At 36.1% G+C, this 22488-nt stretch overlaps 2 protein-coding genes across 4 annotated transcripts in view; both read left to right on the top strand.

The window, feature by feature from the left end:
• Nucleotides 1–22488, top strand: part of GMPS (guanine monophosphate synthase) — a 94075-nt gene that overhangs the window by 32368 nt on the left and 39219 nt on the right. For all 3 annotated transcript variants that reach the window (XM_061193521.1, XM_061193520.1, XM_061193522.1), the window contains exons 2-5: nucleotides 6011–6192; nucleotides 9423–9537; nucleotides 15649–15746; nucleotides 18438–18541. In XM_061193521.1, coding sequence (XP_061049504.1) covers nucleotides 6011–6192; nucleotides 9423–9537; nucleotides 15649–15746; nucleotides 18438–18541 — 499 coding nt within the window. The remainder of the gene's footprint in view (nucleotides 1–6010; nucleotides 6193–9422; nucleotides 9538–15648; nucleotides 15747–18437; nucleotides 18542–22488) is intronic.
• On the top strand, nucleotides 4658–5178 carry LOC133093595 (large ribosomal subunit protein uL24-like). Its single transcript, XM_061193518.1, has one exon. The coding sequence runs from the start codon at nucleotides 4705–4707 to the stop codon at nucleotides 5140–5142; it is 438 nt and encodes a 145-aa protein (XP_061049501.1). The 5' UTR covers nucleotides 4658–4704; the 3' UTR covers nucleotides 5143–5178.

The following is a 22488-nucleotide window of genomic DNA, read 5'->3' as shown; positions in this document are numbered from 1 at the left end:
TTTTTCTTTGTGTTTGTTTTTTGCCAATTTGATTACTATGTGTCTCGGCGTTTTTCTCTTTGGGTTTATCCTGTATGGGACTCTCTGCGCTTCCTGGGCTTGGGTGGCTATTTCCTTTCCCATGTTAGGGAAGTTTTCGACTATAATCTCTTCAAATGTTTTCTCGGGTCCTTTCTCTCTCTCTTCTCCTTCTGGGACCCCTATAATGCGAATGTTGTTGCGTTTAATGTTGTCCCAGAGGTCTCTTAGGCTGTCTTCATTTGTTTTCATTCTTTTTTCTTTATTCTGTTCCGCAGCAGTGAATTCCACCATTCTGTCTTCCAGGCCACTTATCCGTTCTTCTGCCTCAGTTATTCTATTGATTCCTTCTAGTGTAGTTTTCATTTCACTTATTGTATTGTTCTTCTCTGTTTGTTTGTTCTTTAATTCTTCTAGGTCTTTGTTAAACATTTCTTGCATCCTCTCGATCTTTGTCTGCATTGTTTTTCTGAGGTCTTGGATCATCTTCACTATCATTATTCTGAATTCTTTTTCTGGAAGGTTGCCTATCTCCACTTCATTTAGTTGTTTTTCTGGGGTTTTATCTTGTCCCTTCATCTGGTACATAGCTCTCTGCCTTTTCATCTTGTCTGTCTTTCTGTGAATATGGTTTTTGTTCCACAGGCTGCAGGATTGTCATTTTTCTTGGTTCTGCTGTCTGCCCTCTGGTGGATGAGGCTATATAAGAGGCTTTTGCGATGGGAGGGACTGGTGGTGGGTAGAGCTGAGGTTTGCTCTGGTGGGCAGAGCTCAGTAAAACTGTAATCCGTTTGACTGCTGATGGGTAGGGCTGGGTTCCCTCCCTGTTGGTTGTTTGGCCTGAGGCAACCCAACACTGGAGCCTACCTGGGCTCTTTGGTGGGGCTAATGGCAGACTCTGGGAGGGCTCATGCCAAGGAGTACTTTCCAGAACTTCTGCTGCCAGTGTCCTTGTCCCCATGGTGAGCCACAGCCACTCCCCGCCTCTGCAGGAGACCCTCCAACACTAGAAGGTAGGTCTGGTTCAGTCTCCCCTGGGATCACTGCTCCTTCCCCTGGGTCCCAATGCACACACTACTTTGTGTGTGCCCTCCAAGAGTGGAGTCTCTGTTTCCCCAGTCCTGTCAAAGTCCTGCAGTCAAATCCCACTAGCCTTAAAAGTCTGATTCTCTAGGAATTCCTCCTCCCGTTGCCGGACCCCCCAGGTTGGGAAGACTGACGTGGGGCTCAGAACCATCACTCCAGTGGGTGGACTTCTGTGCTCTAAGTGTTCTGCAGTCTGTGAGTCACCCACCCAGCAGTTATGGGATCTGATTTTGCTGTGATTGCGCCCCTCCTACCGTCTCACTGTGGCTTCTCCTTTGTCTTTGGATGTGGGGTATCTTTTTTGGTGAGTTCCAGTGTCTTCCTGTCAATGATTGTCCAGCAGCTAGTTGTGATTCTGGTGTTCTCACAAGAGGTAGTGAGAGCACGTCCTTCTACTCCGCCATCTTGGTTCAGGCTTATCCTATTAATTTTGATTCTGATCCCAGCAGTTGCTCCTTATTGTGAGCCCTGACCCAGAAGGGAGTCCTGGCCTGTCAGTTTCAAAGGTTCAGGGGAATTAAACCCATTCCACCCTTTAGGCTTTACCTTAGGTTCGCTTGCTGCCTCTGCTCCATTGGAGTGGCCACACCTCCTCCCAGTGCAGCTACTGTTCTTCAATTGGCCCCTGTGCCTTTTAGCTACCCCCTGTTGGCCATTGTGGAATTCTCCGGTTTTCTTTAATGAGTCCTGGTTGCTTGCGACACAGATGCTGTAACACCAGGGATTGTGGCTCTGGTAGTTCATTCCCACCAGCTTGTATTTTGGGTTTCTTGGAGGAATAACTTGTCATTTAGTTATATGATATATGTCTTGGGTTCTGGTTTTGCTATCCAGTGGTCAGTGATATGAGGAGATTCAGGAAGATCCAAAAATGATGCCATTTCCATCTTTATAGAATCTGCAAGATTCTTTTGCCTTATTCTTAAATAGGGTGCTGAATATGGTTTAGTTTTTACTTAACATTCTTGCTATCATAAAAGATATGAACATTACTTACTTTATTATGATGACTTCAGGTCACCTGAGAGGGGTAGCCTTCGTCTTTAGTTTTAAATCAATTTTATAAATAGATATAATAGGTTTTTCTGTCTTGTGATGTTGAATTTCATTTGTCTCGACTACTGATGTGACTAATGAGCTGTTTTTCTCTTTAAGGTGCTCTTTCTAATCCCTTGAAGGTTTGGAAGCCTAATGATCAAACTTTATAACTCTGTGTGAAGTAAGAGTAAATAGATTCAAGGTTTTCAGGGAAAGAAACTTTTGCTTTTACTACTGGTGACCTTTTTGCTTTTGCCTGAGTTGTTGAAGCTTTTTGCTTGATAGTCAAGTTGATAGCTGAGGTAGAAAGAAGTGAGGCAAGGATTCAGTGTTTCCTCAGTGATCTCTGATGTCATTTGATTAAACAGTTTTAAAACGTGCTAAGAAAACAGTATAAAGCTTTCTTTTAAAACTAATTCATTTAAGAAAAAAATGGTTGATTTAAGGAAATAGACAGTCCTCACTGTGTGATAGTAAAATGATCGTAAAAATGGACTTGCAAGCTGAAACCATGCAAAGCAATCATATAATCAGTAGGAAAATAATGATGGGTTTGTGACGTTTTAAAATTTTTTGTTGAAATATTAATTCTTACTGTTAATTTTAAAGAATAGGGAAGTAGTGAAACTACTATTTAGTATAACTTAAAACTTTAGAAACATTGAGAATTGTGTTTTATTTCTTTTTAAACTACTCTTTATAAGTTTTTTACACAGTACTTCCCTTCACATCTTTTCTGTGCTCTGATGGCTTTCAACATTTTATCCTTTGCACTTTGAATATCATGAAATATTTCCAAGAGTTTCTTTAAATTGAAATATTTTCTCAGAGTGACTTCCTCTGGGACATTGTTATCTGTTTTATCACAACCACTCATTGATGTTGATAAGTTGCCTTCACTAAGTTCCTCTGACTGCACATCTAGAGGGGCTTATACTGCAGCAGTGTCAGCCTTGCCACGGCCAGCTATTTCTTCTATAATTCCATTTACACTGGATTCGAAATTCACTTCCAGCATATCACTTTTAATTTCTTTGCTGCATTTTCATCTTTGTTGATTATCCATATGTGTAAAATGGCATGTGGATTTATCATTGGCCAACAAGAAGGCAGCACAATTGCACTCTCGGCTGTTTGTTGTGCAGTGACTAATCACCAGTAGACTTTTAGAGAAGGGACATGATTGGCTACTGATTATGATGTTCATCTTATATATGTGATGATTTGTGGACTGAGGAGCAAAGTTTGTACTTTATGTAATTATTATATGTTAATGTATGTTAACTGAAATTGGAGCCATGATATTGGGGACTGTTTGTAGTTAACTAAACCCTGGTATAAAGCATGGCATGAAATTCTTGCGTATCAGAATCATGCAAAATGAGAACTCTGCCTGTAATATGAGAAAACAGGTTGTACTTGGATTTGGTGAAAATTGTGAAGGTGATAATGGACCTAAATCTGAGACATTTACACAATAACATAGTGGTCTTTAAAAAGTACTTTATTCTTTACAAAAAATAAATTTAAAAATTTTTAGATAAATTCCTTAAAGGGAAATGTGTGTATATATTATACGTATACTAAGACTAAGGGTAAAGGTGTGAAAGGAGAAAGTTTTAGCATTTCTTGCATTAATATATTCTATAAACTTCTGTTTTCTGTGATCTGATTATTCTACATTGCTTGGTATTCTTATGATTAAAACCTTCATTTTGTGATCTGAGGAATTCCTTCTGGCCTATGGTTGGGTTCCTCTCACACATCCTCCTCTGTAGATGCTTATGATTGTTGCTTTTTTCATTACTGCAGTGAAGAAGTGTTAGTGGTGTTGTGAAGCCTGCATTTGTTTTTATTTATTTTTTTAAAAAATATTTATGTATTTATTTATTTGGCTACACCGGGTTTTAGTTGTGGCACGTGGGATTTTTGTTGTGGTGTGAGGAATCTTTAGTTGCAGCCTGCGGGATCTTTTGGTTGTGGCATGCAGGCTCTTAGTTGTGGCAGGCGGTATCTAGTTCCCTGACCAGGGGTGGAACCTGGGCCCCCTGCATTGGGAGCGTGGAGTCTTAACCTCTGGACCACCAGGGAAGTAACAGTCTGCATGTATTTATTCACTTAAATGGAGAGGGAAGAGGGATGGAAGTGTTACACAGATGCCTAAGGGGCTGGCTTAAGTTTTTTTTTAGGGTGCAAATTTTACAACTGGAGGGGGAAAAACTACAAAAATATATCTATTGTAAATATTTGAACATACTGAAGAGCATAAAGAAAAATTTTAAATCATCTACTATGGTTCCATTAGTACTCAGATACTGCCTCTGTTAATATTTTGGTGTATATCTGTCTATACATTCTTTTTCATACATGTACATACACTTGCACTTTTATACAAAATGTTTTAAAATGGGATCATATTGTATATGCTTCCTCCAAGTGGATTTACAGGGTACATACACATTTTAAAGCTTTTCCTTATGTAAAATATACAAAAACAGAATCGAGACTAGGTGTGTGGCTCTCTTCCCTTTTGTGGCCATCGCTGGATCGCTAGCGGCCGAAATGAAGTTCAATCCCTTTGTGACCTCTGACCGAAGCAAGAACCGGAAAAGGCATTTCAATGCGCCTTCCCACATTCGCAGGAAGATTATGTCTTCCCCTCTTTCTAAAGAGCTGAGACAGAAGTACAATGTCCGATCCATGCCCATCCGGAAGGATGATGAAGTTCAGGTTGTACGAGGGCACTACAAAGGGCAGCAAATTGGCAAAGTAGTCCAGGTTTACAGGAAGAAGTATGTCATCTACATTGAACGAGTGCAGCGGGAGAAGGCTAATGGCACAACTGTCCATGTGGGCATTCACCCCAGCAAGGTGGTTATCACCAGACTAAAACTGGACAAAGACCACAAAAAGATCCTCGAACGTAAAGCCAAATCTCGCCAAGTAGGAAAAGAAAAGGGCAAATATAAGGAAGAAACAATTGAGAAGATGCAGGAATGAAGTAATCTTGTATACAACTTTCATTAAAAACTGTTAAAATGAAGAAAAAAAAAAAAAAAAAAAAAGAATCGAGACTAAAGTGAACACAATATATGTATCACCCAACTTCAGCGGTTTCAGTACCTATAGTCAATCTTGTTTCATCCTTACCCACCTACCCTTGCATTATTTTGAAGCCAGTTCCAGGTAAATATTTTAGCACACTCCAGATAAATATTTCAGCACATATGGTTAAAATTTTATGTTTTGCCAAATTGCTCTCCAGAAAAGTGTTTTCAATGTAGACTTGTCAGAGATAAGATTAAAAAACATTTTAAAACTTTTAGTGTTATGAGTCAGATGCATATATATTTTTTCCTCAGGTAATACAAAAAATCCTAATAAAGTGAATTTGGGTATGCTTATATACTCTGGCAGGAAACTTTCAGTTCCTCATCAGTATGTCCCTCGTAGGAATGCTGTGACAATTAGATAGGGTGATCATATAATTTATTGCCCAAACTGGGATGCTTTTGAGATTCGAAGGAGGCACTATTAATAATAATGCCAGTATAACAGGCATGGCATAAACCAGTACTGTATTTTGGCACAGCTGGACTGTATGCTTACCCTAGTATTGGATAATGTGCATAAGATGCATTAAACATAAAGTGACTATATCATGTAGTCAGTAGATGGTAACTTTTATTTATGCCTGTGTATGGATATCTATAAAAATCTTTTCTTAAAGAAAAGAAGTGTTTTGAATTGGCAACTCAAAATCCTAAGTTAACAGTTTCTGTGTGTTTTTGGAGCTGACAGTGACCACAGTTTTTAAAAGTAGCTCTAATTTTCATAATTAAGAAGACATTTGTGTTAATATTTGCAGCTGGAGAATGCCGGAGGAGACCTTAAGGATGGCCACCACCACTATGAAGGAGCTGTTGTCATTCTGGATGCGGGTGCTCAGTATGGGAAAGTCATAGACCGGAGAGTGAGGGAACTGTTTGTGCAGTCTGAAATCTTCCCCTTGGAAACACCAGCATTTGCCGTAAAAGAGCAAGGATTCCGGTAGACTTTTAACTTACGTTTTTCTGAGGAGGCTGGGCTTAGATTGTAAGATATTTTATTATTAATTTGTTTGGGCACTGAATTACTTAATGAAAATAAGACATGGAATGGTTTTACAAGAAATTTCCCATTTCCCTGGGAATTAAAAGGAATTTAAATTAAAGGAAAAGATTACATTAATTTTATTTGCATAGTTTTAAGAATTTATCATTTGAACATCTTATGTTTCATAGGATTTCTGGATCAGACTTAGATTTGGCTATTATGGTCATTCATTCATTCATTCATCCCAGAGCATTTGATCAAAGGAATATATATGTATAATGGCTAGAATACCTAAATTAGAGAGTTCTGTGTACAATGAGTCTCTTTTGCTTCCTATTCCACGAAACTAGTTTCTAAATTATGCAGACTTCTAATTTAAGGGCTAATTCCATAGTTTGTACTCTTAAAACTAGTCAAAATGACATCCAACTTGTAACTTCTTCCTTTAACAACTATTTCTGGTTAATGCTGTGTCTTTTCTCTTGGAATTAATGTTTTTTTTTTATTGAGTGTTATTCAGAAGCAAGCAACTGCAGTTTATATCCTTAATTAGCTCTTAAGCCTTAATGCTGTATTTCTTCCAAAATATAATGTGTTTAATTTTTCTTAAAAACACAATGTTTTTCCATTAGACAAATGGTTAACTTTTAAAAACTTCACAGGTGAGTATACATTATCCTTTGTTTCTTGTTTTTGAAATAGAGTGAATTGCAAATCAGAAAAGGCAGGTTTACATTTAACTCTGTTCTAGTTTTAGGATGTAGATTAAAAACAGGTATCTCTTTTAAACTGTAGAATTTTGGAGTAAGAAGTTTATCTAATTCAACTGTCTTGATTTGCCAGTGAGAACCAGTTTTAAGGGAATCAAAAACCGCAAGAAATCTGAATGGCTCTCTGTCAGATCCAAGTTCCATCATTCTCCCAACCCAAAACAAACACAAAAATCCCCAGCAAACTAATTGACCACATGTTTTGGAATAGGGTAACCAATATTGGCAATAGAAGTCTGATTGTTTTTCTTGTCACCTGATTACCTGATCATAAACAGTTTCTAGGTCCTGCTTATGCCTATAGCTTCTTTTCTCTGTAGAAGAATAGGAACTATAGCACTGTGGCTTTCATTACTATAGTCCTCTTTGCTGAGATAGTTATTTGACCACCCTTTTTCTAGAATAAATTTTAGGTTTATGACTTGAGAGACATCTTAACCTACCTGTTTTTAGAAACTTGATTTGCTTGATACATAAAATTGGTATCTGGAATGCCTTAGGACTTCGTGGGCCTTGTAATTGCAAGTTGTTTCAAAATAATAGGGTAGAAATAGAAAACTCAGAATGAGTGATTAGCTCTTCTCAAGACTTACTGAGATAAGAATTTTCATAATTGGCTTAAGTGCAGCTTGAGTTTTATCCTTGACTAAGTCCATTGCCTTTTCTTTTTAATAGTATTAAGAATCTTTATAGCCTTGAGTTGTTTAGCAGATTAATGAGGGATGCTGCGCAGTTGCATGGTGGTTGTCCTTTATAAAACTAAATACAAACTAAATACTGAAATTCTAGAGATTTTGATTATTAAGTATGTTTTAGAGAGTTTTAGCTTCTGCATTTTTAAGAGGCTAGGTTACATATCTACCCTTAGGGCTAGCCCCATTCCCCTTTAAAATTGTTATCTTAAAGATGTCACATTTATCATCTGAGTAGATTATCTTCAGTCTCTTTTGCAAGAGATAAGCTGACAGACATAATGTATACCAAAATTCATGTTACCAATACAAGGTTTTAAGAGTAGGGCTTTTGTGCTCACTTAAATTATTGTTATATATTTTAAAAAAATACATTAGCTTGTTGAGTAATTTTTATGAATTTGACTTATATTATTTTTCTGGATGTATTATAAGTCTAGCATTTTAGTTTATATGTTTTTACATGGCAGGCAGCCACTAATTATAAGGTGAATTGTAATCCAGTTTTGTTTGTAAGTAGATTTTGGTTATATGTTGGAATGCATTTTCCTTTAGAAATATAGATAAATTAGGATTCCTGCAAACTCAAACTTAAAATGAGTTTGAGGATACCTTAAATTGATTAAAGGGCATAAGTATGCCTGTATTGTGTAAACTGGAGAGCATGAGTAGTCTGAAGGTGCAAGTCTCTCTGTGATTCCAGTTATTTGTGGCTATGTAAGGGTGAAAGTCCAGTATTAGCAGATTTTTTCCCTTGTTTTTCCTAAAGACAATCTAGAAATCTGAATTTTTATGTAAAAATCATAACATTAAAGTGTTCTAAAAGTCTTTGATTGAATGCTGAGGACCAAAGTTAGCTGTATTAGAGGCCAGGTGAGGAATATAGGCCTCAATTTTCAGCTTTCTTTACATGAATAGTTCTATTCCCAAGTTAACTGATGGAATGCTCTATAAATTGTAATGTAGTTAAGTGATAATACTGACCACGGTTCTGAGAGCAGGGCATGTGAGGCAGGTCGTGTTAGCTCTTATTCCTAGGTCTCAGGTAAAATTGTTGGGACTATTGGACAGGTTTTAAACAGGCAAAGTTACGTAATTCTTCACATTTTCTGCCATTCTTTATTATAGAGTATTTTGCCCTGCATAATCCAGGGCCTTCATAATACCTTCACTTGTCCTAATGTGACCTGCTTCACTCCTGACCTCTCAGGAGACCTGTATTTTCACCATCTCACTTTAGAATTCTCATTTACTTCCTCCATTGATGAGGAAACAAAACAAATACAGGCTAACCTTCATAGATTGAAACATTGGTTTTATATATTTGGAAGTTTGTACTTATTAACAAGTGTTTGTTGAATTGATAAACTTCCATGTATTGCAATAAAGTAGAGTAAAAATAAGTAAGCTGTGTAGAGGACTTCCCTGGTGGTCCAGTGGTTAAGACTCTGCGCTTCCACTGCAGGGGGCACGTGTTCAATCCCTGGTCAGGGAACGAAGATCCCGCATGCTGCGGCCAAAAAAAAAAAAAAAAAAATTAAGCTGTGTAAGAGGCTGTTAATAGGCTGATGGAATCTGGATCTGCTATAGCATACTGAAAACATAACAAAATCTCTGAATCTGTATCGAGTCTCCCTCAGTGGTACAAGCAAGAGAGGGCATAGACCTTGTATAAAAATTAGCAGTTAGAGATTCTTCATTACTCTCTTCCTTAAATCCACAGTGCTATTATCATCTCTGGAGGACCTAATTCCGTGTATGCAGAAGATGCTCCCTGGTTTGATCCAGCAATATTCACTATTGGCAAGCCTGTTCTTGGAATTTGCTATGGCATGCAGGTATATACATCTATGAATTTGCCTTAAGAGTTAATTTATTCTGCTTGTGACTCCTACTGTATTAGTATTTTCTATCTTTAGAGTAAGTGGGATATTTAGTTATATGAGATAATTTGTTCATATTACAACTGTTTATGAGTTGCTACACTAGTATGGCAGAACTGACTTCAGTGGGGATTTTCAGAAAAGCAGCTATATTACTGCTTACAACAAAACACTGTCCATTAAAAAAAAAAACTTAGACATTTAAATACACATAAAAGTTGCAGACGTAGTTCACAGAGCTCCTGTATACTTTTACTCAGTTCCCCAATTATGACATTTTAAACCATTTTGAGAGTAATTTGCAAACAAGGTGTTCTGTTACTTGTTGTATCCTAAGTACTAGAATTCTGTCCTACATAACCAGAGTACAATTATCAAAATCAGGAAGTTAACATTGACTCAATGTTAGCATCTGATCCACAGACTCCATTCACATTTCACTGTTGGTCTCATTAATGTCTCTTATAATTCATGAATCCAGTCTAGGACCATGTGTTGTATTAGGTTGTCATGTCGCTTTACATTACTTTAGTTTGGAATCATTCCTCAATCTTTCCTTCTGTTTCATGGCCTTGGCAATTAAGAAAAAAGTACATTCCAGTTACCTTGTAGAGTAGTCCTCAATCTTGGTTTGTTTGATGTTTACTCATTGTTAGATTCAGGTTATGTATTTTTGGCAGGAATACCACAGCAGTAATGCTGTGCTCTTCTCAGAGCATCTCATTAGGAGGCACATGATGTCAATTAATATCATGATAAGTGATGTTCATTTTGATTATTTTGTTAAGATGGTGTCTGCCAGGTGTCTTCACTGTAATGTTAATTAAATATATGTAGGGGAGTGGCCAAGATGGTGGAATAGGAAAACCCTGAGTTCACCTCCTCTCATGGGCACACCAAAATTATGACTATTTACAGAGCAACTATTGATGAGAATCTAGCAGAAGAGGTCTTCTACAGCTAAAGATGTAAAGAAGGAACCACAATGAGATGGGTAGGAGGGTCAGAGTTACAGTCAAAACACATAGCCCTGCATGGGTGTCCCACAAATGGGAGAATAATTACAATTGCAGAGGTTTCCCCCAAGGTCAGAGCCCCATATTGGGCTCCCCAGCCTAGGGGTCCTGCACCAGGAAAATGAACCCCCAGAACATTTGGCTTTCAAGGCCAGTGGGGCTTACTTTTGGGAGAGACAGAGGGTTGTGGGAAATACAGATTCCACTCTTAGAGGGCGCACACAAAATCTTACACGCTCCAAGGCTCAGGGCAGAAGCCTGGGTTTAAATTTAAAGGAGCCTGGGTCAGACCCACCTGCTGATCTTGGAGAGTCTCCTGGAGAGGCAGGAGGCAATTGGAGCTCACCCTGGGGACATAGACCCTGGAGGCAGCTATTTTTGGGAGCTTATTCTACCATGAGGACACCGGTGTTGGTGCCATTTTGGGATCCTCCTCATTTTAGTAGTGAGCAGAACAGTGAATTGTCTTTTTTTAAACAGCCTGGTTGAAACTTGTGTATTGATATGAATAATGCACAAAGGGAAGCTATTCAAAAGTTAGAAAGTGAACAGACCAATATATTTTCTAATAGCTGTCTCTGGAGCTTTCAGTAAAGGAAGGAAACATAAATCAATGTTCACGTAAGAATGTGAATATTTTTATTATTCCTACTCTTGATACAAGGGCAGACTATTAGAAATCACTGGTCTGCAAAACAGCTTTACCAGATTTTGCTTCTTGTTAATTGATTGTTATGGTTTTCCACTGATGTGGAGGAAATGCTGACTGTAAATATATAAAATACAAAATCTATAATAATGGATATTTTCTTATCTAGGCAACAAGAATTTTATAGTAAAGGTTCTTTTTCCCCTGTAATATGCTCCGAAAAGTCAACTGGTGATTATAAATTTGACTTGGATAATAGCTTATTTTTAGATTTTCCCACCTACTATTCTAATACGTTTTCTCATAAGAGCCTGTTTCCTGATCAGATTTAACATTGGAAATTGGCTGACTTTTTTTTTTAAATATGTCTTTGCCCCATGATGTAATGTATTTACATAATTTATTGATCTTCCTTGCCTGAGTAGTCAATATTAATCATAAAGCACAACTAATAATTACAATTTAAAAAAAAGAAATTTTTGGCCATACCACACAGCATGTAGGATCTTAGTTCCCCGACCAGGGATCGAACCTGCCCCCCTTGCATTGGAAGTGTAGAGTCTTAACCACTGGACAGCCAGGGAAGTCCAGCACAGCCTGTAATTAAATGGTTTTTAGTGTATTGAGAGACATTATAACATTTTGTAAGGAAGAGTCTCACAAGATATTTTTTTGGCACCCACTTAGAGTGAAATAGGTCTGGAAAATGCTCCCTTAATTTAAATGATAGCGGCTGACTGTTTCTCCATTATGTCAGTACCCCCTTATAATTGTAAGACCACATTTTTCTGTCATTCAGTAGGGGTCTATGGTAGCCAGAGCCCGGCCTGCTTATGTTAAATGCATAAAAACTTTTGCCTTTGTCATCTGTACTTTCATAGTAGTATAAGGGAATAGGCTGATCTTGGTCCTTTGGGCAGAAATTGTCTTTATATAAAATATTGATAAATAAATAAATAATACCATGTAGCTAATATGCTGTTTGTAAAGGACTACCACTTCTTAGTGACTCTTAGTTGAGTAATTTTAGCACCAAAGGTCTCACTCTGGTATATACCTTTGCCCCCTCCATGGCATCCTGAAATTTTAGTTATTTCAATGTCTTCTGTACCATCTTTTGCCATTAACTCTTGTCAAGAGTCTTTCTGATTGCTTCCTGGCAGTTCTTTGCTTTGGAAGAAAAAAGTCTGTCCTGCTCCTTGCTCCCTTTACCTCTATTACCGTTTATGCCCCACTCAGCATAAGAAATAGAATATTAGTAGAACTTTTAAAACTCTTTATGCTTTTTTCCATTCTACATTCTTCTCTCTTCCTGCAAGAGGTAACACTTTCCTGAAATGTTATTCATTCCCTTTCTTTTCTTTGTAGCTTTATACATATTGTATTTCTAAATAATATTTTACTTAGTTTTGCCTGTTGACCTTAATATAAGTGAAATCATACTTCGTGTATTTTCATTTTTGGTTTTGAGATTAATTAATTTTATTTTCACTACTGAGTTTATTGTTTGAATGTAGCACAAATTAATTATACATTCCACTGTTAGTATCGCTGGTCTTTTCCCAGGTTTTTGCTATTACAGATACTGCCATGAATATTTTTGGACTCTTCATCTGGTATTGTACATACACAGACTTTTCTCTAGGCTAATCATTAATTGAAATGCCGAGTCTCAGCTTCACTAGGAAATGATACTTGCCCCCAGAGTACATTCCCAGAGCAGTACATAAGTATATAAAAATGCCTTCTGCTCTATATCACTGCCAGGCCTTGACAAGGTTAGCTTTTTTTTTTTTTTTTCCTGAATTTGCCCAGCTGAAGAGGTGTTAAATGACATCATGTTGTAGTCTTAATGGTCATTTTCCTTATTTTGAGATTCATGTGTTTATTTGCCATTAGTCATTAGTGTCTGCTTTGCTGTAAAAGCTTATTTGTGATTTTTGCACATTTTTCTGTTGAATTTTTTAGATTGTTTTTATATATGCTGGATACTAAACTTCTGCCAATCATATATATTGCATATACCTTCTAGATTGTGACTTCTCTCTTCACTATAATTTCATTTTTTTTTAAAGAAACATCTTTATTACAAGCATTTGGCTTCTCTATACACTCCCACAGGTTTTGTCAAATTGTTTTTATTGGTGGAATTTCCTTCCGTTTCCCCCTCCCAAATTAAGATTTATTTTAAAACCTTGGCATATAAGACAGATAAGAGGGAAGCTGACCCAATTAGCGTGGTAGACCTAGTAGACTTACAGGGGTTTTTTTGAGGCATTAAGGACCTCGAGGTTATCAGGAATCCATACTGAAAACCATTTCCTTAAGTCAAAATAGAATATTAAAACAAAATTTTAACAAAGTAAAGTGTTTTACTCTACATAAAGTTATTCCCTTCTCCCACACACACACTTAACTAGTCTTTCAACTCCTTGTATTTTCACCCTTAAGTAGCATACATAGTCAGGAATCAAGAATAAGCATGAAAGCCTTCTGAACAGATGAGATAGCTTTAAATTTTACTTCAAGCCTTTGGCTTTGTAAAAGCCTTTAATTTAGACTTTGTGTACTTTTAAATTGTGTAGAGTTCCTACAGCTTTGGTTATCTTGATCATTCAGCTGTCTTCTAATTAAGAACTGCAAATTAGAGGAGGCAGAGGTGCACAGGGTTCATTGAGTGGTGTAGAGGAAAACATTCATTTTTCATTCAGCAAATTTGAATGACTGACTGCTCTGGGCCACATACCTTGTTAGGCCCCTGGGACTGTGAAGAGACCTGAAGAGAATGACAGAGAAGATGAGAGGTGAAATTAGACGGCGGCAATGTATTGGAAAGTCTGTGTTCCATATAAGGGACTTGGACTTTATGCTGTAGACAAGAGGCCAGCAAACTACAGCCTGCTGCCAAAGCTGGCCCACTGCCTGTTTTTGTATGACCTGCAAGCTAAGAATGGTTTTTATGATTTTAAAATGGTTTTTATGGTTGGAGTTGAAAACCATTTTTAAAAAAATTACATTTTGTGACATGTGAAAATTAAGTGAAATTCAAATTTCAGTGCCCATAAATAAAGTTTATTGGAACACCGCCACATCCAGTCCTTTAAGTATTGTCTGTGGATGCTTTTGTGTTAACGACGACAAGAGCTGAACAGTTGCTCCAGAGACAGTAGGGCCTGCAAAGGCTAAAATACTTACTCTTTGGCCCTTTACAGGAAAAATTTACCAACCCAGATGTAGATGATAGAGAGCCATTAAGAATTTAATAATGGACTAACACAATCATATTTATATTTTAGTAGCTGACATTCGTAGATCTCTGGAATATAGGCTGGAAGATAGGCAAGACTGGAGGCAATGGGACTGATTAGACTGCAGCAGTGTTTCCTAAACTGTGTTGGTTAAGATGCTGCAGAAAGTGTTTTACTTATGAGTCTTTAGTTCGGGAAATACTGGGTTAAACAAGGGTTAGCAGGGTTTTTTTTAATTGCTGGACTTAACCCAAACCTTTATTGCAGGAAGGTTAATTGTGAATGTCTGAGAGGAGAATGTAGGGGGCAGCATTTGCTGATGGTTTTGAAGAATATGCCATTGTGCATCACAAGAATGAACATTTATTTAGCCCTCTGCCTGCTTTTCTGTTGGGGACTGGGTCAACCTGCATCACATATTGTTGTGGCAGATATCTTATGACACCTGTTGTGGAACAGACATACCAAGATGGGTTGTAATGATTTTATCGATGCAGATTTAATGTTCCTAAAAATCTTGTGTGTATCTGTTTGGTGTTGGGGGTGTTTGGACATATGTAAGTGATAAATAAGAAGATTGACACAAGAAGGGTCAGAATGTAGAGACCACTTAAAATAAAAGTCTGTAGGTGTATGGGATTTGAACAAATAAATTTAATTGAAAGACCAGATTTTATTGCTTATCCCATCTCCACAGCACAGCCTTCTGCAGACTTTTAGACTATTCCTTTGGGGCCAAAGATTAAACAGTTTGGAGGAATTTATATCTGCCTGGTTTTAATACCAACTAGGTACTTTCTAAGCTCAAAGTGCCTTTTAAAATGCTTTAAAATTAAATAGATATAAGTGTTAAAGAAATCCCTATTTTTAACAGATGAATTAAAGTACACTAAATGGAAAATTTGCCAGTGTTTAGGAATTTGACCTGAGGTTAATATTTATTAATCTAGTTTTGTTTTATAACTATGCCTTTTAAGAACTTTACTATTATATATAATAACACCAAGTTATCTACAGTTATCAGACTTCCTTTATTTTTTGGGCACAAACATAACAGCTATCCTAAAAATAAGAAACGTAAATTATTAATGTAAGAAATTGAGTAATTTTCTTTTGATTTACATTAACATCAATTTATTTTCTCTTTGAACAGATGATGAATAAGGTATTTGGAGGTACTGTGCACAAAAAAAGTGTTAGAGAAGATGGAGTCTTCAGTATTAGTGTGGATAACACATGCTCGTTATTCAGGTATTAAAGATATTTTTAGATCAATAAGAATGTTAGTAGATTAACTAACTTACAGCTGGGTATGTTATTCTTCAAAATTGGAGATTCTGTAATTCTTAGACAAAATTAAGGCCACAGTAGTGGCCAAAGGTGTTAATTGTCATATTTGTCTTCCAATTGAGTGTCAAGACAGCAGCAGGTCGCAGTGATGCTAATTAGGGATAAGAAAAGCACTTAATGACATAATTTAAAAGCACCTGTGCAGTCTTGAACCCCTCTTTGGGACAGCATATTGTGATGCCAACATTTGTAGTTTTCCCTTTTCACTCTTTTAGTAGAGTGTGATTCTAAACATTAGTATGACAGACGTGGCAAATGGATAACGTCTTAAACTGTCCTGCGTTTGTATACTACCTCTTCCTCTACCATGTTCTTGCTCTGGGTACTTAGCAAGCTACCCATTGCTGGACTCATTACTAAATATGTGTTTTATTTCCCTCTTCCTCACTTTCTCTACTGTATCTGAGCATAACTATACTTGGTGTACTGTCTTTAATACAGTGAATGTATTCATTGATTTTATTGCTAGGTGATAATAGATTAGGTACAGTAGCTCTAATGTGTTTGAAGATTGGTGAATGAGCTGTTCATTGGCTTTCTAGAATCATTTATCTTCTTCCTTACTAAAAAAACTGGCTGAGTTTTCATTTAGCTTCCTGAAAGACCAGAAAACTTAAGTTTTAGTCACTTGCTTTCTTTTTTGGGGTTTTCCCATGTTTTGGATATAGCCCATTTAGGTGGACTATTGATAGAGTTACTCACTTACTTTTTTTTGAACTAAATTTCATTTTTATTTAAAAATCACATTTCTCCCTAACTGCATTCAATCTGTAGAACACTGGCTGATGTCAATTAATATGCACATGTTGTTTTTATTATCATTTCTTGTAACTGTGCTAATTATTTTTATAGATTTGTTTTGTTTATTAACATATTCTTACAGCCTCCATTGAGTTGTGCCTAAATTAATTCTTAATGAATAGTGTTCTCCAAATTGGACAGATCAGAAATTTTAAAATTCAAGTTAAGAACTTTTATCTGAAATGGAGATTTCCCAGTTTTTACACAGAACTGGCTGTGGCTGGCTTTTCTTTAATACTAGAAAGAACAAAAATAAGTGTATCTATATTCAAAGATTCTTGTTTTCAAAGGGATATTAATAAAAAAAGCCAGAGTTGCTCAAAATAATTTTATAAACTGAAGCTGCTCATTGCCAAAATACATTTTTGAAATCCAGTGCCTGTTCTACTTCATAATGGAGAGGTGTTGCTTACATTGATCTGTATCTCAAGTGACTACTCTTGAGAACTACTTCAGGAATCTTGCTGGTAGAAGGTGATACTACAGGAGGCTTTAAATGTAAAGATCTGGTTAACATTTAAAGTTTTTCTGTCTTTATAGTTCTAAAATCCTGGCACTCAGTTACAACCTACACTAATCCTAAGTAATAGTGATGACAATAATAACAACTGCAAAACATCCTTTTGCTTTTAAAGTACTTTATCTTCTTGCTTTATTTAAAACTTTTTATTTCCTAATATTATTTAATACCGAGTCCTTGTTCAGATTTTTTCATAATGTAAAAAATATCTTTTTATGGTTGATTTGTTTGCATCAGGGTCCAAAGAAAGTCCACACAATTGCATTTGATAAATGTTACTTACATCTGTTTTAATCCATGCCATTAATTGCTTCTGTCCTTAAGATAAATTCCAATAGAGATATAATTTTGAAATTATTATCTTATAGCCTCTTGAAATTGTGTGTGTGTGCTGGGGGGGGCGTTATATTACCAACTTTATTTATTTATTTTTTACTCACAGACTTAGAGAACGAACTTACAGTTACGGGGCGGGGGGGGGACGGGCTGGGGGTGGGGAGAGTCAGGGAGTGTGGGACTGACATGTACACGCTGCTGTATTTAAAATGGATAACCAACAAGGACCTACTGCATAGTACAGGGAACTCTGTTCAATATTATGTAACAACCTAATTGGGAAAATAATTTGAAAAAGAATAGGTACATGTATATGTATAACTGAATCACTTTGTTGTACACCTGAAACTAACTCAACATTGTTAATCAACTATACTCCAACATAAAATAAAAAGTTTAAAAAAATAACAACTTTATATATTGTTTCAGTTTTCAATTTTTATGGATTGTCTTTTTTTTTTGAAATTTATTATTGTTATTTGCTTTATAATGGACAGAATAAGTTTAAATTCTAGCAGTGTTGCACTGTTACATACTTTCTCTCTTTTCTTGATTTACACACAGAAGAAGCTAGTATTTCTAAAGCAAAAAACTACCAATTATAAGATGAATAAGGTCTAGGAATCTTACGTACAGCATGATGACTACAGTTAACAACACCGTATTGTATATTTGAAAGTCACTAAGAGAGTGGATCTTAAATGCTCTCACCACACACAAAAAATGGTAACTGTGTGAGGTGGTGGATATGTTAACTAACTTTTACTGTAGTAATCATTTCACAATATATATGTATATGAAATCCTCACATTGTACACCTTAAACTTACATAATGTTATATATGTTATTATATCTCAATAAAGCTAGAAAAAAAAAGAATCCATTAATCATGTCTAATAATTAAGCTATTTGTCTATTGTTTTATTTTTTATTAGGGGCCTTCAGAAGGAAGAAATTGTTTTGCTTACCCATGGAGATAGTGTAGACAAAGTAGCCGATGGATTCAAGGTTGTGGCACGTTCTGGGAATATTGTGGCAGGTAAAAATTCTAAAACTTGCAGATTTCATTGTAAAAAATTTATCTGAGAAGCCTATAAGCATATGTTTCTGTATGAGGTACTGTTTTTGATGTTTCTTATTTTTTTAAAGATATTGTAAATGTCATAGGGTCAACCATTAATTTATGAAGGGTATTTAATAGTAGAAGGATTATCTAGAAGTCACTTACTAGTTTGCTCTGAAATACTTTTAAAAATATTTATTCTAATATGTTTTTCAGACATAAAATACAGCTATTACAACTCAGGAAAAATCTGAGAACTATTTACCTCTCCAACATGCTGTATTCATAATTGTCCTTTTTTTATGCTTTTCTTAGGTATATATAGGCATGTATCTTGGATGCTATAAAACACCAGACTAAGCATTCAGGGCATTTCTCTGAACCAGGGTTGGCAGACTATTACCTGTGGGTCAAATCCAGCCTGTAGCCTGTTTTTGTATGTTTAGGAACTAAGAATGATTTTTACATTATTAAAGGGTTATAATAAACAACAGGAACTATATGTATGTGTCCCACCAAGCTTAAAGTTTATACTATCTAGCCCTTTGTAGGAAGTTTGCCAGCGCATGCTCTAAACCATTTTTTGTTCTCTGTTTTTTTTTGAGGAAGAGGAGTTAATTTTCTGGCAGTTTGTGATTTTTTTTTTTTTTTTTTTACTTGCTTACTTGAATAATTGTAATGTAAATAATCACCGGTAATCCTGGGTATCTGCAAAAGAAAAAAGTGGGGTTATCAATAAAGTTCTTGTTTGATATGCTACACCTAAAAAGTTGAAAAAAAAATTTGTAATGGATAAATTGAATTGAGTATTCTACCTGCAGTTACTTAACAGATTAATGTATTAGCATAGGAATTATCAGGAATGGTTTTTATATTGACAGGTTTTTATTTCATATACGAGATCAATAGTGGTAGATGAGCTTATATATTTTAATTCATTCAACAAATATCTGAGTACCCACATGTGCCAGGCACAGTTCTAGGTGCCAGTGAACAAAATGGACAAAACCTCTGTTTAATGTTACAGTTGGTGAGGGCAGAGATGGGGGAGGGGTGGGACAGACAGAACACAGATAAATACAAAATAAGTCGGGTGTTGGACCCATTTAAATGCACTGAAAAAATAAATAGAAGAGAAGAGTGTTGTGGAATGTGTGGTTAGGACTGTTACTGTTTTAGATAAGGTATTCAGAGATGGAGATGGTGTTCCTATTAGATGATATTAGACATGGAGGAAGTAAGTGCTGACCCTTTTGGGTATTTGGGGAAAGAGTAAATAGCAGTACAGAGTTCCTGGGATGGGACCTTGTTTAAGGAACAGCAAGGAAGCCACATGGTTACAGCAGAGTAAGCATGGAGTGTGTGGTAGAAGATGAGGTCAGAGAGGTTGTTGGGAACCAGAACACCAGGACCTTTGAGGCCATTGTGAAAATGTTGGCTTTACTCATAGTGAGGTGGAGTTTTGAACAAAGGAGAGAGAGACACAATCTGATTTCAGGATTACCGTGGCTACAGTGAGGAGAAAAGAGACCATTAAATGTAGAAGCAGAGACCAGCTAGAAATCTATGGTAGTAATCAGGAAAGGAGACTGCGTAAGGAACCGGGTGGTAGAGGTAGAAGTGCTTAGGAGTGATTGGGTTCTCATATAGATCTTGTACATATTTTGTTAGATTTATACCAAAGTATTTAATTTGGGGGGGCGTGCTAATGTTAATTGTATTTTTAATTTAAATTCCACTTGTTCATTGCTGGTATATGGGAAAGCAATGAACTCTTGTGTGTTAACCTTGTATCCGGCAACTTTGTTGTAATCATTTATTAGTTCTATTTCCTTTTCTTGTCCTATGGCATTAGCTAGGACTTTTATTATGATGTTGAAAAGCAATGGTGAGAGGGAACATCCTTACTTTGTTCCTGATCTTAGTGGTAAAGTTTTGAGTTTCTCATGGTTAGGTATGATGTTAGCTGTAGGCTGTAGAAGATAGTCTTTATCAAATTGATGTCCCCCTCTATTTCTAGTCTCCTGAGAGTTTTAATCATGAATGGGCGTTTGGATCTATTTCATATGCTTTTTCTGCATCTATTGATATGATATAATTTTTCTTCTTTAGCCTATTGATGTGATGGATTACAGTAGTTGGCTCTATTTCTGACAGAAGGATGTTGAAGTATCTTAACTGCAGTAGTTGATTCATGTATTTCTCCCTATAATTATATCAGTTTTTGCCTCATCTATTTTGATGCTTTCCTGTTAGGTGCACACGCATTAAGGATTATTATGTCTTCTTTAGGAATGAACCCCTTTATCATTATATATATGCCCCTCTTTATCCCTGATAACTTTTCTTGGCTGAAGTCTTCTCTGTTTGACATTAATGTATTTACCCATGCTATCTTATAATTAGTGTTATCATGATATATCATTCTCTATCCATTTACTTTTGATCTGTGTCTTTATATTTAAAGTGGATTTCTTGTAGACAACATACATAGTTAGGTTTTCTTCTTGATCCACTATGACAACCTCTGTCTTTTAATTGATGCATTTAGACTATTGGAGTTTAAAGTGATTATTGATAGTGTTGGATTAATATCTACTATATCTGTTACTGTTTTCTATTTGTTGTCCTTGTTCTTTGCTCGTATTTTTGTCTTCTATTCTTTTTCTCCCTTTCGTGGTTTTAATTGAGCATTTTATGTGATCCCATTTTCTCTTTTCTGCATATCAGTTCTATTTCTTTTTTTACTTTTTTTAGAAAAATTTGCCCTAGATTTTACAATATACATTTACAACTAACCCAAATTCTCTTTGAAATAACACTGTACCACTTCACAAGTAGTGTACCTTATAATAACAAAATAAGCCTAATTCTTTCCTCTCATCCCTTGTACATTGCTGTCAATTCATTTCACTTATAAGTAAGCATGAATAAGCATATCTATCTATAAGCATACATAATTGTATCACTGTTGCTATTATTCTGAATAAAGTTATCTATTAGATCAATTAGGAAGAAGAAAGGTTTAATTTTACCTTTATTTATTCCTTCTCTGATGCTCTTTTTTATGTAGATCCAAGTTTCTGATCTTTATCATTTTCCTTCTCTCTAAAGAACTTTTTTTTTTGAATTTTTGAAGTTTATTTTATTTATCTTTTTTATACAGCAGGTTCTTATTAGTTATCTATTTTATACATATTAGTGTATACATGTCAATCCCAATCTCCCAATTCATCTCCCCCCCCCACCACTTTCCCCCCGTGGTGTCAGTACGTTGGTTCTCTACATCTGTGCCTCTATTGCTGCCCTGCAAACCGATTCCTCTGTACCATTTTTCTAGGTTCCACATATATGCATTATTATACGATACTTGTTTTTCTCTTTCTGACTTACTTCACTCTGTATGACAGTCTCTACATCCATCTACATCTCTACAAATGACCCAATTTCGTTCCTTATTATGGCTGAGTAATATTCCATTGTATATATGTACCACATCTTCTTTATCCATTTGTCTGTCGATAGGTATTAAGGTTGCTTCCATGACCTGGCTATTGTAAATAGTGCTGCAGTGAACATTGAGGTGCATGTGTCTTTTTGAATTACGGTTTTCTCTGGGTATGTGGCCAGTAGTGGGATTGCTGGGTCATACGGTAGTTCTATTTTTCGTTTTTTAAGGAACCTCCATACTGTTCTCCATAGTGGCTGTATCAGTTTACATTCCCACCAACAGTGCAAGAGGGATCCCTTTTCTCCACACCCTCTCCAGCATTTGTTGGTAAATTTTCTGATGATGCCCATTCTAACCAGTGTGAGGTGATACCTCATTGTAGTTTTGATTTGCATTTCTCTAATAATTAGTGGTGTTGAGCAGCTTTTCATGAGCCTCTTGGCCATCTGTATGTCTTCTTTGGAGAAATGTC

This window comes from Eubalaena glacialis, chromosome 6 (genome assembly GCF_028564815.1).
Source record: "Eubalaena glacialis isolate mEubGla1 chromosome 6, mEubGla1.1.hap2.+ XY, whole genome shotgun sequence".
NCBI classification, from domain to species: Eukaryota; Metazoa; Chordata; class Mammalia; order Artiodactyla; family Balaenidae; genus Eubalaena; species Eubalaena glacialis.
The sequence above is the reverse complement of the archived record's forward strand: the minus strand, read 5'-3'. Positions and strand labels throughout refer to the sequence as shown.